The 18851-nt window shown below is 43.0% G+C and overlaps 1 protein-coding gene across 7 annotated transcripts in view; it reads left to right on the top strand.

Moving 5' to 3' along the window:
• The window catches only part of cadps2 (Ca++-dependent secretion activator 2), an 829148-nt gene that overhangs the window by 203248 nt on the left and 607049 nt on the right, over window positions 1-18851 (top strand). For all 7 annotated transcript variants that reach the window (XM_041216037.1, XM_041216039.1, XM_041216038.1 and 4 more), the window contains exon 2: window positions 11433-11546. In XM_041216037.1, the coding sequence (XP_041071971.1) occupies window positions 11433-11546 (114 nt within the window). The remainder of the gene's footprint in view (window positions 1-11432; window positions 11547-18851) is intronic.

Here is an 18851-nt window from a genome sequence, read left to right as displayed (position 1 = left end):
GAATCACAAAGTTAATATGCAGGTACAGCAAGTGATTAGGAAGGCAAATGGAATGTTGGCATTTATTGGAAGAGGAATGGAATATAAAAGTGGGGAGTTTTACAGCAGCTATACAGGGCCTTTGTGGGGCCACATCTGGAGTTGTGTGTGTAGTTGTGGTCTCCTTATTTGAAAAAAAGATGTAATTGCTTTTGAAGCATTTCAGAGAAGGTTCACTCGACTCATCCCTGTGATGAAGGGCTTGTCTTATGATGGAAGGTTGAACAAGTTAGGCCTATACCCATGAAGTTTAGAAGAATGAGAGGTGACCTTAGTGAAACATATAAGATCTTTAGGGGACTGGATAGGCTACATATTGGGAGGATGTTTCCTCCTGTGGGGGAGACTAGAACTCTGGGACATAGTTGAAGAATAAGAGGTCTCCCTTTTTAAGACAGACGAGAATTTCTTTCTGAGGATCATTAGAGTCTGGAATTCTCTTCCTCAGAAGGCAGTGGAGGCTGAACCTTTAAATTTGTTCAAGACTGAGAGATTTCTGTTAGACAAGAGAGTCGAGGTTATTGGTTATAGGCAGGCAGGAAGGTGGAGCGGAAACCATAATCAGATCAGCCATGATCTTCTTGAATGGTGGAACAGGCTAGAAGGGCTGAATGGTCTACTCCCAGTCCAAGTCCTATGTTTCTACGTCAGGTTTGGTGGTTTTGCAGAGGAGACGAAAATACTTGCAGTTACTTTTGGATTTAGCTTCGATTTTTCTCTCTGACATGCCCCTGTCACCACAAAGCAATGTCTCAGGAGGTAACAAATTACTCTGAAGGACTTAAAACCAGGATTTTGATAAAAACAGTCTCAGTCCAGCTTTCACCAGCTTGTGACAATTGATATCTACTGATGTCTGCAGATAAGGTCCTAAATTTTGAACCCTGCTGAATCACCTCCTGCCCCAGCACTTCACCAACAAATGATGCTCCATGGCTCTTGAAGCCACTTCTATGTTAAACAATTAGTCTTGGTAATCCTGCATGATCAACTCTCTTGCACTCCTGAAAATCGCAACCACCTGTTTAAAAGAAGAAAAAGCCCAGAAAATCCAATGTAGCTCTCCTGAAGAATCCATTGGGTTAATTGCTTAACCTGCATTTGTCAATTCCTGATTTCCTTCTATTGCTGTGGGGGGAATGCCTTCTCAAAATAAAAAAGACAGTTAAGATATCATAATGCCGGATATATGTTTATATTCAGAAATGTAAAAACAGTTGCTTAGTAAAGATTTAAATGGAGCTAATCTAATGCCAGTTAAAATTCAAATTGGCCTCCTGTGAACGAGGTCAACTTCTTGAAGTAGAAAAGTGAAACCAGACCTCATCATTCAGTGTCTGCATCATGCAGCTTCTTCCTGCTTTCAAGTAAACTTAAAAAAAGCTTTGCCAAAGAAGAAAGAACTAAATTTATATCTTACCTCCTTTAATCAAGTCTTGGTGCTGTTTAAACTTGTACAAAAATTCTTTTATCCTTGCAGATTAAAAATCCATTAAAACAGCAGAAATCATTAGTAGCATCACTATTGACTCTCAATACTCTTTGAAACAATTCTACAATCCAACTACATGATCTCTCCGGATTGTTGTCATGGAGATCAGTAAGATCCTTTAATCATACTGCTCTCCACCCCACTCCGCCCCCCTTGCCCTTGGTCATTTTGCTTTGATTAGAGCCAATCACAAGATCAAAGGGTTCTGTCCATTTGCTAACAGCTATCATACTGCAGCACAATCATGATAATTAAACCAATGAGTTCCCTCAAATGTCAGAATTCAAAATTAATGCCCTCAACTGAACCAACTTTCCTAGGTAACAACATTATTCTCCAATCATTCAACAGTTTTCTCTACAATCTCATGTCCAGAACTGTTTTTACTTTCTCATGGGATGTGAGCATTGTTGGCAGGATCAGCATTTGTGGCCCATTCCTAATTGCCTTTGAGAAGGTGGTGGGGAGCCACCACCTTGAATTGCAAAGTCCATGTGGTTTAAGTAAACCCACAGTGCTGTTAGGCAGGAAGTTCAGGTTTTTGACCCAGTGACACTGAAATAACACTGATATAATTCGAAGTCAGGATGGTGTGCGACTTGGAAGGGAACCTGCCGGTGGTGGTGTTCCCATGGGTTTGCTGCACATGTCTCTCTAGACATTAAAGGTTTGGAAGGTGCTGTTGAAGGAAACTTGTTGCTGCAGTGCATTTTGTGGATGGTAAATAATGCTGCAGTTGCATGCCAGTGGTGGAGGGAATGAATGATTATGTGGTGGATGGGGTGCCAATCAATCTGGCTGCTTTGTCCTGGATGTGTTGGAGCTGTACTCATCCAGGAAAGTGGGGAGTATTCCATCACACTCCTGACTTGTGCCTTGCAGATGGTGGACAGACTTTGGGGAGACACGAGGTGAGCTGCCACAGAATTTTCAGCCTCCCACCTGCTCTTGTAACCACATTATTTGTGTGGTTGGTCCAGTTAGGTTTCTGGTCAGTCGTAAGCCCCCAGGTTGTGGATGGTGGGGGATTCAGCGATGGTAATGCCATTGAACGTTGAGGGGCGAAGGTTAGATTCTCTCCTGTTGGAGATGGTCATTGCCTGGCAATATGCAGCATAAATGTTACTTGTCACATAACCAGCCCAAGTCTGTATCTTGTCTATGTCTCATTGACATGGGCATCATTTGCTTCAATATCTGAGGAGTCATAATTGTACTGTGATCAGTACCATTCATCATGAACATCCAGCCCACCCCCCACCTTCTGACCTTGTGATGGAAGGAAGGTCTTTGATGAATCAGCTGAAGATGGTTGGGCCTAGGATTCTACCCTATAGAACCCCTACAGTGATCTCCTGGGACTGAGATGACTGACCTCCAACATGCACAACCATCTTCTGTCTTTCCTTGTGTCAGATGTGACTCAAACCAGTAGCAAGACCTCCCCTTGATTCCTATTGACTTTAATTTTGCTAGGAATCGTTGTGCCACCATTACCGAAATGCTGCCTTGATGTCAAGAGCAATCACTTAACTCATCACTGGAATTTGATTCTTTTGTCCGTATTTGGCCCGACCTAAACTGAGCATCGATGAGCAGGTTGTTGCTGTGTAAGCACTACTTGATAACACTGTCAATATCACCTTCCATCATTTCACTGACGACTGATGAGGTGGTATTTGGCTGGATTGAATTATCCTGCTTCTTGTAGACGGGACATTCCTGGGCAATTTTCCACATTAGGTATATCAGTGTTGTAGCTGTACTGAAAGAGCTTGGCAAGGGGCATGACTGGTTCTGGAGCGTAAGTCTTTGATACTACAGCCCAGATGTTGTCAGGACCCATAGCCTTTGCTGTATCCAGTGCCGTCGGTTGTTTCTTGATATTATGTGGAGTGAATTAAATTGGCTGAGGACTGGCATCTGTGATGCTGGCAGCCTCAGGAGGAGGCCTAGATGAATCATCCGCTCGGCACTTCTCCCTGAAATTGGTTGCAAATGTTTCCTTGTCTTTTGGACTGACATGCTGCACTCATGCTGATCATTGAAGGTGGGGATATTTGTGGAGCCCCCTCCTCATCTGCGTAGTTGTTTAATAGCCCGCCACTATTCATGACAGGATGTGGCAGCACTGCAGATCCATTGGTTATGGGATTGCTTAGCTCTGTCTATTGCATGCTGCTTCCACTGTTTAGATTGCATGTCATCTTGCTTTATAGTTTCATCAAGTTGGCACCTCATTTTTAGGGATGCCTGGTGCTGTTCCTGGCACATAGTCCTGCACTCCTCATTGATAGTAATGGTGACGGCTATGCCAGGCCATGAGATACAGGTTGTGGTTGTATACAATTCTGCTACTAATGACCACCCACAACCCTCCATGGATTGAGTTGCTAGTTTTGCGTTGCTAGATCTGTTCCGAATCTACCTCATTTAGCATGGTGGTGTGCCACATCACACTGCACATACCCTCAATCATGTTAAGACAGGACTTTGTCTTCACAAGGACCGTGCAGTAGTCACTCATGTACTTTTATGAGCAGATATATCTGCGACTAGTACATAGTGAGGACGAGACATCGGTTTTCTCTCTTGTTGGTTCCCTCATCGCTTTTCGCAGGTCTAGTCTGGAGAATATGTCCTTCAGGACCCAGCCAGCTTGGCCATTTGTGGTGCTTCCAAGCCAATCTTGGTGATAGACATTGGAGTCCCTACCAGAGTACAATATGTGTCCTTACTACTATTAGTGCTTCTTCCAAATGGTGTTCTGTGATGGAGGAGTTTTGAGTTATGACCTGAGGGAGTGGGGTAGGTATCTTTGCTCATGTTTGACCTGATGCCATAAGACTTCATGTGGTCCAGAGTCAATGTGGGATTTGAACTTGTGCCTCTGGAGCATTAGTCTGGACCTCTGGATTACTAGTCCAGTGCCACCATGGTACTGTCACAATAGCCAGAATTTCACAATGGCCACAATAAAAGTCTGGTTTCACAATTTAATGATCAATTAACCTCAATTAAGTAATATCTTAACGTAGCGCAGGTAAAATTGTCAAAATAGCACACGCCAGTAAATTGCATCTTTTTTGGGTCTGAATTTTGCCTTGGGGCAGGAAATGGGAGCTGGTATGCCCCTTAATTGGCATTGGGCAGACTCCTGTCTAATTTATGGGTGGTGGGTGGGGATCTAGAAGCTGGAGGGTCAGACAGGCTTTTATTTTAATTATAAACAGCCGGGTAAGCCCCTCTACAGGATGGTGTTTGGCTGCATCCTCGTCCAGGCAAGTAAGGAAGGCCTGTAAACCAGGCTGCTGCTGTGTATCTGCCTCCCAGTGGCTAAACTGCCCCACCACCAATCCCCCAACCCTGCCATTGTGGTGTGAAACTGGAGGTCGACTGGAAAATCTGTCCGGTCCCTGAATCCCTGATTAACAGGGCTCGCGTTGAGCCTAATTGTCTGTCTGCCTCATGGGGGCAGTCGGAATTGTTGGACTGCAAATCCGCAAGAGCCAAAATAGCCAACATTGGGAACGTGGTCAGAGAACGGGTATGCTGTAAATTTTGTAATTTTTGGGCCCTGACCAACTCCCTTCTTGACTTTGGTGACAAGCCCGAAATTCAGCTCTTTGTTCTTTTTTCTGGCGCCTTTTCTAATGGCTGCTTTTCTTTAAAAAGAAAAATCTGAATATCGTTGAAGAAGTAAGCATTTATAGCTGAACAAAATATTTGTAACTGTCTTAGACAAACGGGCTTAGCATGACAAGCATTGAAAAAGTGGGTAGAGTCAAAACAATGGCACTGAAACATTCACAAAGGCTTTTTAAAGAAAGTGCACTAAATATGAGAACTTCTATGGCAGGTAGAAAAGGAGTGTGATCTTCCTAATTCCATCTCTTTATTCTATCATGGTGTACTTTATCCTTTTACACTGAAACACAGACCGAAATCTTCTGTGCTGGAGCCTAAGTTCAGTGGCAGGTGCAGAAGTGGAAGTCATTGCTGCTGTGGGGCAGGACAGCTGACCACATGCAATCCTGCGCTGTACAGCTCATTACATACGCGTCTGTGAGAAGCTCACCGATTCATGCAGCAGGGTGGGCAGGAAGTTGCTGTGCTCACCATTGCCTCATTCGGTCGAAGGTCAAGGTGTCCCCAGACAGCCTGCCCCATCCTTTGCCTGGGCAATGCTCCACTGTTCGCTGCTAACCCTTATTCCTTCCCTTGATCTTCCTCTATGCAACTTGCATTGCCACCAACCAGTCTTGAGCATTGGCTGGCAATTACAGATGCACCCCAAAGAGGACAATGCAGTGGTACCTCAGTGTTAATCATAGAAGAAGTCTACCTCACCAGGTGCACGCCACTTATGTGCAGTCATGAATGTGGATGTTCTAATTTCTCAATAATTTCTCACTGGCAGGGGACTTAATTTGGAGGGGGAACTTAATTCTGGTGAGGTGGCCTTTTACTGAGCATGCAGGACATGCTATTGTGTGCAAAAGGGTTTCCAGAAATTGTTTGTCAGGAAGGTTGAGCTGCCTCAGAGAATTTAATTGCTGAAGTTCGCCCCACTGTCGGAAACTGATTTTGGCTTCCCCCTCCCACCAAACCTCCCGCTTCTGGCAGGACCAGAAGACTCCGCCCCCAATTTTCAATTTCTGATATTTGCTACTTAACTTCCTCTTGTGCTGTTGAAGATTAATCCATGTCTTTGCAAAGCCCTGTGTAGTGGCAGTCTGGGCAGTTATATTGAGTACTTCTAATTTCTTCCTCTTTTTCTTAATTAATTTGTTACTCTCGGCTGGTGTTTTCAGAGAAGTGTCCCTGCTTAGTTTACAACTTTTGTATAATGTGAAAGGAACATTCAGTCCTGCATAAAATGTTAAACAATCTCCTGGGCCTTGGTTGATGTATAGGAGGGGTGCAGTGAGGCTGAGGATCCCATCGAGAGTTTCCGTCCTTTTCTTGGTTCACAGGAATTAATATGGCTGCCTTTTCCACTGCTGGTTTCAATATTACAATTCTGATTCTGATTTCTTTTGGACCAGGCCTACATATTTTAACTTTGCACCAGAGATCCCTGGCGCAAAATACCGCAGATGCTGGAAGTCGGAAGTAAAAACGGAAAATGCTGGAAAAACTCAGCAGGCCTGACAGCATTTGTGGAGAGAGAAACAGAGTTAACATTTCAAGTCCAATATGACTCTTCTTCGGTTTGGACTCGAAATGTTAACTCTGTTTCCCTCTCCACAGATGCTGACAGCCCTGAGCTTTTCCAGCATTTTCTATTTTTACCTTTGATGTGCCTTTGCCCATCAGCCCTGATGTTCAGGCTCCCTGGCCCATGATGCCTCCCTCCAGAGCCACAAGATTTTTCCTCAACCCTCTTTCTCCCCATCCCACCTCCCCATGAACTCAACCCTGTCATTTACCTGTAAGCCACTGTACTGGCAGCACTTGCCTTGTGCTGCCCCCTCTCACAGCACCAACTTCAGCATAATGAGGTCCAAGCTCAATATCCAGGGCTGTTTGGAAGTCACCAATTGTGGGCTGTGGTGGGGAACAGAAGAACAATCCAGAATTTCTCAGCTGTGATTGTTAGCTCTGTAACAGGTGATATACTTGTCAGTACATATTGTTGCTGCTGAGCTGTGACCCACTCACTACCAATATTAGAGTCATGCTCTGTCCAGTTTTGTAAGTCTTTTTAAGAAACACTCGGTCAGCCTTATAGTTCATTTTGTCCACAGAATTACATGAGAACAAATTGATGACTCACTCAGTCAAAAGGTTCTTATACTTAATGGGATTATAGTTTATTTAAAGTGATTACAGAAAATGGTTGTGGATTTAACAAGTTGAGAAACAGGAGAGAAGAAAATAATAACACAGACAATAAAATTGCTACATTATTGTATGCCCAGCAATTTAATGCTTCAAAACTATCCGGTATGATAGTACTGAAATATATATCCACTAAGTTTAGTCATGCAATCACCTGAAGTGGCCTGTTCCTGTTAATTGCATTCATTCTCCTTCCAACTCTTGGGTTTCTCCTTTACAACTGCAACAGCAGTCTCTTGTGACAGCAGTGAAAGTCTCTTGAACCCCTTTTTCAGGGATGGACCTGGGTTCCTATATTGACAGACCATACCGTTTTATGAAGCTTCTCATAAAATCACAATCAACATATTCTGCACTGTTTGTTTAAACCAGAGAGTTAGAAGCTGCCCATATCCTTTTCTTTACATCAATAATTTTCCATCATATGAAGCCCCTTTTTGATCAACCTTCCAATAAAGAATTGCAGCAGAACGCTATGGGCCCCATCTTGCTTAATTTGGACAGTCTTCCGGGTCTGTTCAAACACGAATATCTCTGTTGTCTGCACTATCTGTTTCTTCCTGATAGCATTTGTTTTAGTTTCGGTTTCACAGTCCTGCAAGTTTATTTTGTTCTCAGTCCAGTTCAGTTCATTGCAGGCATCATGGTTAATACAGTCAAGCTTCCTGAAGTGTTATGGACAGGTGGGCTTTTGATTTGGAACAGCCCTGATTTCTCCACTCGTCACCTGTCAGTAAACAAAAAGGCATTTTTGATTTTTGATTTTCCCCCTTTTATAATTGGTGGCGTATGTTCCCCAACCCTTCAGTTATCCAATCCTCTATTAACAACCCCACAACAAACTCTAGATAAGGTAAAATAAGAGGGTTGGTTTATTTTATACTCACACACACACACACACACACACACACACATATATACACCCACCCCCTTTTTGCATTCATACAATAAAAGAGGGATAAGGGAAAGAAGGAGCTTCAGGGCAAAGACCACGATAAAAATAAGAATTATGGTTTCACCTGAGTCCAGAATCAAAATCCAACGAGGACTTCTTTTGCAGAGTTCAGCTGACTGAAAACCGGTGCTATAAGATTTGTCTTTCCGGTGGTGGTGGTGTCCCAAGATGAAGTAGGCAAGCTGAGGTTGCATCAGTTCTGTAGGCGACAGTACAAATTCTTCGCAGCAGAGTCAGGTTAGGTGGGTGCCAGCTGTCCAACCTGGCCAGAGTTTGCTTCTGTATGGCCTGTCCGTCAGATGTTAAACAGCAGAGTGAAGATGAAATCTGAAAACTGTATAATTTAAGTAATTCAAGCAGCTCAAGTGTCGGTCATATGAAGGATGGTTTGGGTCGAGCTATTCAGCTAATGAGGCCTCTTGTTAAAAACCCATTGTGTTTTGAGTAGGTAACTGTAGAATCATTAACACAACATTGGGGATGAATCGCAAATATGTCCATAGCTGGCTGGTGTAGACATCTTGTCTACCAGCCTTTGTGTTAGCTTGGCTGGAATGTTTATACGATGCATTCCAGGAGTTTGATGTGTTACTCTTTGTCCAATTTTAAACTGCTCAAAAATTTCCAGAGCTACCATCCCTTGGTCACCGGCGGCCATGTCAGTCCAGCCATTTGTCCAATTTAAAAGAAAAATAATAATTTTATAAAGTAGCCAGTGTTTGGGAGGTCCAGCACTGCCATCAGGACTGAAGTGTATCACAGCTGTGGGATAACCACCATCTGTGATGCAATAGGAATTGTAATTCGGTGAATATTTCTAAGAAGCCTTTAGTTTATACAGTGCCTTGATTTCTCCTTTTCTGAAATAAATCCTAGTGACTGAATCTTAATAACACAAAACTTATTTTAAAAAAGAAATGGCTTAATTATCAGAAAATCTAAGAGATTGAAAAATGAAGAGGTTTGCAGCTAATGGATTCCGTGGTACTGAAGTATGACAGCAGCTCCATCAAATAACTGTCCTTGCTGCTTCCTTGCAGGTTAATTCTTTTTGTAGTTTTAATTGAAGTTTGATTTTAATCATGACTGAATCTCAGTCATTTAATTGAATTCAGCACCTAATGTTCCAGCTATTGATGCAGTTAACCATGTTTTAAAATGAACTCAAATATGAAGAAGTTTGCAAAGGAGAACAAATTTTAATTCAAAATTTCTTCATAAGTTTTGGCTTCACAGCAGCATGAGTAGGTCCACCACACAAATGGCAAAGCATTTATATAGAACTTGATTTACATGAGGCGTGCCTGTTTTTCATGTTTCATGAGTATTATTTTCAGTAAGTGGTTGCCATGGCAATCTAGACTTTACATACCCTTTGCACTTGAGGAGGTTAACTTCTATTTTAGTAGATAAGCAAAACTGTATTGGTTAAATATAAAGCTAGGTTCCTTGGCTAATGAAATGTGGCATTGTTCATCCTGGTCTTACTCCACTGTGTAATTACTAAAAACACAGAGACTTTAAACACTACTAGTACTACTTATTGACATAACTTTTGAGCAATGTGGTTTTTTTGGCAACCTATGTGTTGTGTCTGCCAATTCACCAAACACGTTCTGGCTAAAATCAAATTACTTGGTTCGGTGGCTGGCTTAGTGTAGATACATTGAATAAAAATTCCTTTTAGTGGCATCGACCAGGCATGTAACAAAAAAAATCTCCCTTCCTTGACTGTGATAGGGTTTTCTATTTGAACAGTGCGGCAGCTGGTGCTGTTCTGAGGCAGGGAGATGGTCATGGCATAGCGTTAGATTAGAGTGCTGGGAGCACTGCTTTGCGCCTAACCAGGGAGTGCTTGACGCTGCCACAGTGTGAAGGTGTGTGAGGTGTTTCACTCCCCTTGCTTCTAACACCCTGTTCAGTGTGAGATTCTTTTTGGGATACAGTATAAGAATGTTTTGACTTTACATCTATGGTTCCCAAAGCTTTCTAATCACCGGGGTTTTCCTTGTATGTCTGGGTCCATTGTAGACTAATTAATAGAGACTGATTGCTATGAATCTTCAGCTCCATTATTATTGCCTCATATGGTTTGTAGAAGGCAAGCTAGATGGACCTTTGCTTTTTTTTTTGCCTAACAATTCCTATATCCCTATTCCTCTTCCAAATGTGACTGAATATCAATTTGCTGCAATATAGTGTTGTACATGTGCACATATCCCACATAAAGACTCAGATTTATATTGTCAGCATGTGGCCAGATTGCCCTCGGTGCTAATTTACTAATTGTTAAATTTAATTCTATTTAAAAGTTTATTGCTATCTTTTGTTTAAACATACTTTTTAAAATCTCTTTTGATGGGTCCCTGCTGCTACATCTTTGACATATTGAGATCACTTAATTCAGCATCTGTCTCTTGTGTTACAGCATTATTTCTTAATTGACCAATGAAATTATGTGCAAGGAAGGGCAAAGAGAATAGATATATTTCTCCACCACATCTTATCCCTAGCCCCACCCCACCCCTCCCCCAACCAACATTTCTTCTGGGCTACCTCTACATTACAAAGCACTTGAAAGGGAAGAGGACTCGGGTGGACATGGAACAGAAGGAAAGTGGGAAACAGAGAAAAGATGGTGGACAGAGGCATGGCCATAGGGAAGTGTTTTCTCAAGCCTTTTGAAAGCAGGGAGTTAGGTCTGTGGCAAAGCAGAGGTCTTGGAGGTAGCTTCCGTGGCATGGCTGAGAGGCTGACCGCTAGTGTGGATAGGAGTGGGGAATTAATAGTAACTGAGGATGCATGCGTGTAAAAATTGGCCACTTGGGTGGGGTGTCAAAGAGCACCTAACAGCAGTGGCATGTCCCAGCTGTAATGAGTGCCTTCAGAAAGGAGAGATACGAATGGGAAGAAAAATAAAATATTCCATGGTTTGTGTGACTAGTGCATCAGAATTTTAAATCGGCAATTTGGACCTCAAAAGAATGATCTGAAAAAGTAATGCCTTTTAAGATGAATTTTTTTAAAAATCAGCATTTTTTTTTAAATTTTTTTTTACCAAAAGTTGACAAGTAAAATAACAAACTTTTCTCTTTTTTGCAGCTGAACAAGCAGCAGCTCCAGACAGTTAAAGAACGGTTTCAGGCCTTCTTGAATGGTGAAACACAGATCATTGCAGATGAAGCATTTTGGAATGCAATTCAAAGTTACTATGAGGTATGTGAGATACTTATTAATTTGGCTCAATGATAGCTGGGCATTTGGCCATCCTGCAAGTCCTCTCACAGCTCTTCTGGGGGAGTTGATGTTTTGCTGGGCGTGGTTTCATGGTTGACCACAGTGGCCAACACTAACATATGACCATCATTCACCTGTGGGTCTTGACATTTGAGTATCGGTCTTAAGCACTGAACCTGATTCAGTTCTCTCAAAATATTTGTATACTTGTGCTTTCTGCAGTGGTTCTGGATAATAATATAGAATGAGGATCCTGGCCCATCTAGTCCTCTGCTAAACCAAGGCATGAAGACCATTTATAACACCTGCCACTGCCACCTGGCTGAGATCAACTAACTCAGTACGGAAATGTGATTAGATCTGGGATCTTCCTTGTCTTTCTGGTCCACCTGTTAACTAGAATAACTCACTTGAACCATGACAACATGAATTGCAACACTTTAGAGTCATCACAGCCATTCATCCCATCAAGCCCATGCTTGAAAGCTATGACCTGGTAGCTTTGTAACTGGTATTGTGTGACAGAAACTGTAACTGTGATAGAAGATTCTGGAAATGTCAGTTAGTAGTGATGGAAGGAAAATCAGAGCCTGTTGCATATTTGGAATGTTTTTATAAGTGCCTTTTTGAGGGATTTCTACCAAATCTTATGGCCAGTGAGATCAGAAGGCTGGATAAGAAATTGGCTGAACATTAAGTTTAGAAGTTGATTCATAAGTGAGTGTGTAATAAGTGTGAACAAAGTGGCAGGGAGGGGGTGAACCTAACCGGAAGTGCATGTATGCCCAATATATTAGAGATATATTAAAGAAACTATCCCCTTTCAAGAGGGATCCCTTCAGAGAATTACTGTCTAGTCTTATTTTAAGGGGGTTAGTGGAAAGTTGACAGACCTGGATTGGGACACAAGATAGAATAATTCAATCCCAGTTTTATTTGTTAAAAGCACCTGTTGACCTTGTGGCAGACATTGGGCTGGATTTTACCAGCCCTTTGGGGACAGGCTGGGAGGTGGGAAAGATGGCATGGGCAGGCAGTGGGCAGTGTGTCTGGCTACTTCCTGCCACCATGTCATCTTGCCAGCAGTGGAAAAGATGGCTGATGGCCTGGCCACCTGAAGCCCAATCAAGCCATTTAAGTAGCCAATTAATGGCCCCTTCCTGCCTCCACTGGCACTTTACCAGCAGCAGTGGGACCCTCCACCATGTGAGGAGACCCCCAGGTAAACCCTGGCAGCCTCCTGGTGGGGGAGCCCTCTGGTTTGTGCACTCTTTGGCCAACCCACTCCCCTTCCTCCGAGTGCAATGGTTATCCCTCTGGCGGTGGGGCAACATGTCCTCAGCAACACTACCCCATCATTGCCAGGGCCTGCCTGACAGGCTCTGGCACCCCAAGACCCTATTTGCTGACTTTGAGGGCACAAGCCCATTGATATGTTTTCATCTCGGAGTTGCGGCCCCAACATTGACCACTACCGGTGAGGTTGCTGAGCTGGCGGCCCTCTGATTGGGCTGGCAACACATGGGGGTGGCCTGGTTTCCTTAAAGACAATGGAGCTAGCCACTAAATTGACTGCTGCCTGTGATGTGCAGCCCCAGGTCCTGGGTTCACCTGCTTCTAGTCTCAGTGGCAGGACCTCTGTCTCCACGATTAAATGCGACCCATCAGCTTCAATCAGATTTTTGCATTTCCTGAAATCTTAGAGGTCTCACGAGTCTACAGAAGTGTAGTTCCTCATAATTTCTGTGAACAGAATGGAGGCTTATTATAACTTAACAAGCATAAATATGGAAAACTCATATATTGTTCAAAGTAATTGGATTATTTCTGAGTTCGCAGCACCTGAACTCTGTTGTATATTTGTTTATTCAAAGCCATGTTATTCTTGGGCATAAGTTCTTAAAATCTAACATTACGTGAGTCCATATGTTGCATAGAATTTACAGCAGAGAAACAGGCCATTCTGCCCAACTAGTCTGTGGTGGTGTTTATGCTCCACTGCAATCTCCTCCTATTCCACCTCAGCTTTTCAGCTGAACATTATATTCCTCTTTTCGCTCATTTACTCATCTGGTTTCCTTTTCAAAGCATCTAAGCCATTTGCCTCAACTACTTCAGTTTGCATCAAATATTAGTGGGTTACACCACAGGTTTACATTTTCACATCATATCTTCCAATTAGCAGAGTCTAGTCGATGGCAGCTAAGAAGCAAGTTGGTTTTATTAAAGCATGGTTGGATTTCTTAAATGACAGCCATTCCAACTCTGTCCAAGGATTAGGAATTTCTTCATCTCTCCTGTCTATTTGGTTTGTTGCGTGGGGGTTGCAATGATGCTATTACTTTAATTGTTTATATTTCTTTGAGCTCTGCTCTCCTATTCATGTTACTTTAAGTTCCAGAATGATGCTATTGACTTTGGTGTAGTCCGAGTGCATAAGTATGTCCTGTGCGCACAATTGCGCATGAATTGGGGAGATTGAAATGGAACCGTTATCACAGGATATAGAGCTTACTTCACCCTTTCCTCTACAAAAGTGGGTAAATCCACACCAATCAGCTATGTACTTTTTGCAAATGTTTTAATACTTTTAATTTTTAGTGCATTTCTTCTTTACTTTTCCATCCTTCCATTTCTTTCTCTATCCCTCCCTCTCTCCTACATCATCTGTACCACTATTTGGCACAAGTCAGCAATTAAAATAGCACTATAAAATCATGGAGCATAATGTTAATATACCTATGAAAAAAGTGGAATAATAAATGAAGCAATTGAAACTGTTGGTGCAGCGATGTATGTAGTATTCAAAACAGAATGGATGAGTTTAAGGGCACAGGTAGCATAGTGGTATGGTACTGGCCTCGTAATCCAAAGCCTGGATTAATGATCGGAAGATATGAATTTAAATCCCACCATGGTAGTTGGGGAATTTAACTTTAATTGATTTCATGAAACCTGAAATTCAAGAAGTGCGTATCAGTAATGGTGACCATGTAACTAAGAGTGGGTCATGCAAAACCAATCTGTCCTTAGAGAAAGAAGATTGGCATCCTTCCCCGTCCTTCCCTGTCCTGGTCTGCGTGACTCCAGAGCCCAGCAATACCGTTGACTGAAATGGCCTAGCAAGCCACACAGTTACAGCAAACCATTATGCAAGCTGCAGTTCAAGAAGGTGGTTCATCACGACCTGCTCGAGAGCAATTAGGCTTTTCCAGTGATGCCCACTTTCTGGGAATAAATAATGTAAGGTAATAATTTGTGAAGAGGATCTGCTTACATAACTGTTTTGAGAACAGGATTGACAGCTAAATATTGCTGTATGAAAGAGAGAAGGAAGGGGGGTATGAAAGAAGGGAAGGAAGGGGGGGCAAGTAGAGTAGATTTTCCAGTTAAAACTAACATCATGGGGGTAGGAGACCAGGATATAACTATTTAGTAAGGTTCTTCTGTTGGAGATGGTCATTGTGCCACAGAAGTTGCCAGGCAATGGCCATCCCCAACAAGAGAGAATCTAACTATTGCCCCTTGACATTCAATGGCATTACTATCACTGAATTCCCCACTATCAACATCCTGGGGGTTACCATTGACCAGAAACTGAACTGAGCTAGCCATATAAATACTGTGGCTACAAGAGCAGGTTAGAGGCTAGGGATCCTGCAGCGAGTAATTAACCTCCTGACTCCCCGGCCACTTGTGGTGGGACTGGAAGATCCCAGCGGCAGGTGGGTGCTGAAGATCCTGCCCTGCCAAAACCTGTCCAGCGCCTACAAGGCACAAGTCAGGAGTGTGATGGAATACCCCCCACTTGCCTGGATGGGTGTAGCTCCCACAATACTTGCAAAGCTTAACACCATCCAGCACAAAGCAGTCAGCTTGATTGGCACCCCTTCCACAAACATTCACTCCTTCCACCACTGACGCATAGTAGCAGCAGTGTGTACCATCTACAAAATACATTGTAGAAACTCACCATGGCTCCTTAGGCAGCAACTTCCAAATCCACAACTGCTACCATCTAGAAGGACAAAGACAGCAGACACATGGAACACCATTGCCTTTAAGTTCCCTTCCAAGCCACTCACCGTCCTTACTTGGAATTATATCGCCATTCCTTCATTGTAGCTGGGTCAAAATACTGGAACTCCCTAACCATACCAAGGGTTTACCTACACCAGAGACTGCAGTGGTTCAAGAAGGCAGCACACCACCACTTTCTCGAGGGCAATTGGGGATGGGCACTTGATGCTGGCCTAGCCAGTGATGCCCACATTCTGTAAATGAATATGTAAAAAAAAAAGTTACAAACCCCACATGGATTGAGGTAAAAGATATGACGGGATCCACCACAACAATAACGATATGCTATAATCCACCAAATAGTGGAAGGGAGTTGGAGGAAGGAATGTGTAGGCAAAGCTATGAGATGTGTAGTGGGAATGATCATGGAAAATTTCAACTCGTAAATAAACTGTCAGGAAGAAGTAGCAAAATGAGAAAAGGAAATCATATGTTTACAATATACAAGAGACCATTTTCCACTCAGCATGCAGGAAGTCCAGAATCACAGTGCAGAAGAGGCTCTTCGGCCCATCAAGTCTGCACCAACATGTGAGAAACACCTGACATACCTACCTAATCCCATTTACCAGCACTTTGCCCATAGCAAATGTTATGTTATTACGTGCCAAGTGCATATCCAAGTACTTTTTAAAGGATGTGAGGCAATCTGCCTCCACCACCCTCCCAGGCAGCGCATTCCAGACCGTCAGCACCCTCTGGGTAAAAAAGTTTTCCCTCACATCCCCCCTAAACCTCCTGCCCCTCACCTTGAATTTATGTCCACTTGTGACTGACCCTTCAGTTAAGGGGAAACAGCTGCTTCCTATCCACCTTGTCGATGCCCCTCATAATCATGTACACCTCGATCAGGTCACCCCTCAGTCTTCTCTACTCCAATGAAAACAACCCAAGTCTATCCAACCTCTTTTCTTAACTTAAATGTTTCATCCCAGGCAACATCCTGGTGAATCTCCACTGCACCCCCTCCAGTGCAATCACATCCTTCCTATAATGTGGCGACCAGAACTGCACACAGTACTCTTTGTGGCCTCACCAAGGTTCTATACTACTCCAACTTGACCTCCCTACTTTTGTAATCTATGCCTCGATTGATAAAGGCAAGTGTCCCATGTGCCTTTTTCACCACCCGATTAACATGCCTTCGTAGATCTATGGACACACATGCCAAGGGTCCTTTGTTCCTCACAACTTCTTAGTGTCATGCTGTTCATTGAATACTTCCTTGTCAAATTACTCCTTCCTAAGTGTATCACCTCACACTTTCAGGATTAAATTCCATCTACCACGTATCTGCCCATTTGACCATCCCATCTATATCTTCCTGTAGCCCAAGACACTCAACCTCACTGGTAACCACCCAGCCAATCTTTGTGTCATCCGCAAACTTACTAATCCTACCCCCCATATAGTCATCTATGTTGTTTATATAAATGACGAATAATAGGGGACCCAGCACAGATCCCTGCGGTACGCCACTATACACTGGCTTCCAGATACTAAAGCGTCCTTCTGTCATCACTAAGATAAAAGCAAAAAACTGCGGATGCTGAAAATCCAAAACAAAAACAAAAATAAAAATACCTGGAAAAACTCAGCAGGTCTGACAGAGAGGAATACAGTTAACGTTTCGAGTCTGAATAACTCTTCAACAGAACTAAGGACAAATAGAAAAGAAGTGAAATATAAGCTGGCTTAAGGGGGTTGGGACAGGTAGAGTTGGATAGGGGGCCAGTGATAGGTGGAGATTGCCAAAAAATGTCAAAGACAAATGGACAAAGAGGTGTTGACAGTGGTGATATTAGCTAAGAAATGTGATATTAAGGGTAGAAAGCAGGATGAGCAAGGTACAGATAGCCCTGGTGGGGTTGGGTTGGGGGGAAGGGATCGAAATAGGCTAAAAGGTAGAGATAAAACAATGGATGGAAATACATTTAAAAATAATGGAAATAGGTGGGAAAAGAAAAATATATATAAATTATTGGGAAAAAGGGGGATCGGAAAGGGGGTGGGGATGGAAGAGAGAGTTCATGATCTAAAGTTGTTGAACTCAATATTCAGCCCGGAAGGCTGTAAAGTGCCTAGTCGGAAGATAAGCTGCTGTTCCTCCAGTTTGCATTGAGACTTTAATTACTCATGTAGACTGGGATAGTGGTAGTGTAAGGGGCAGTGAGGGAGAATTTCCTCCAGTGGTATGTGTCCAGTCCAACAAGAAAGGGGACACTGCTAGACCTGATTCTTGGGAATAAGGTGGACCAAGTAGATCAATTGACAGTAGGGGAACATTTAGGGGACAGTATTCATTTTATCATAAGGTTTAGGATTATGGTGGAAAAGGATATTGGTCAATCCAGAGTAGGATTGGCAAAGAGTGGACTTCACTGGGGCAAGAATGGAGCTGGGCCAGATAGTCTGGAACCAAAGGTTAGCAGGAAAAACAGTAACTAAACAATAGGCTACCATCAAAAAGGAGATGGTTTGGGTACAGTCAAGGTATGTTCCCTCAAAAGGGAAAGGTAAGACAAACAAATCCAGAGCTCCCTGGATGACAAAGGAGATAGAAATTAAATTAAAGAAGAAGAATTGTGCATACGACAGGTGTCAGGCAAATAAGATTGAGAACTGCTGAATACAGAAGGTTTAGAAGGGATGTGAAAGAGCAAATGTGAGAAGCAAAGAGGGATTATGAAACACGACTGGCAGCTAACAAAAGGAAATCCCAAAGTATTCTATAAGCACATCAATAGTAAAAGGGTGGTTAAAGGAGGAGTAGGGTCGATTGGTGACCAAAAAGGGGATTTACCCAGGCAAGAGGCATGGCTGAGGTGTTCAATGAATACCTCACATCTGTTTTTACCCACGAGATAGATGCTGCGCAGGCCATGGTGACAGAGGAGGAATCTCAGTCACTAGAAGGGTTTAAAATTGATTAAGGAGGAGGTATTGGATAAGCTGTCGGCTCTAGAGTTGATAAGGCACAGGGACCAAATGAGATGCATCTGAGAATATTGATGGCAGTGAAAGTGGAAATTGCAGAGGTACTGGCCATAATCTTTCAATGTTCCCTGGATTCGTGGGAGGTGCTGGAGGACTGGAGAATTGAAAACATTACTCCTTTGTTCAAAAAAGGTTGTAAAGATCTGCCCTGGTCTGGTTATATAGACCAGTCAGTATAACTTCGATGGTGGGGAAACTTCAAGAGAC

The sequence above is a fragment of the Carcharodon carcharias genome, chromosome 21 (genome assembly GCF_017639515.1).
Source record: "Carcharodon carcharias isolate sCarCar2 chromosome 21, sCarCar2.pri, whole genome shotgun sequence".
Lineage (NCBI taxonomy): Eukaryota > Metazoa > Chordata > Chondrichthyes > Lamniformes > Lamnidae > Carcharodon > Carcharodon carcharias.
Note: the sequence above shows the minus strand (reverse complement) of the source record. Positions and strands in the feature narration are given on the sequence as shown.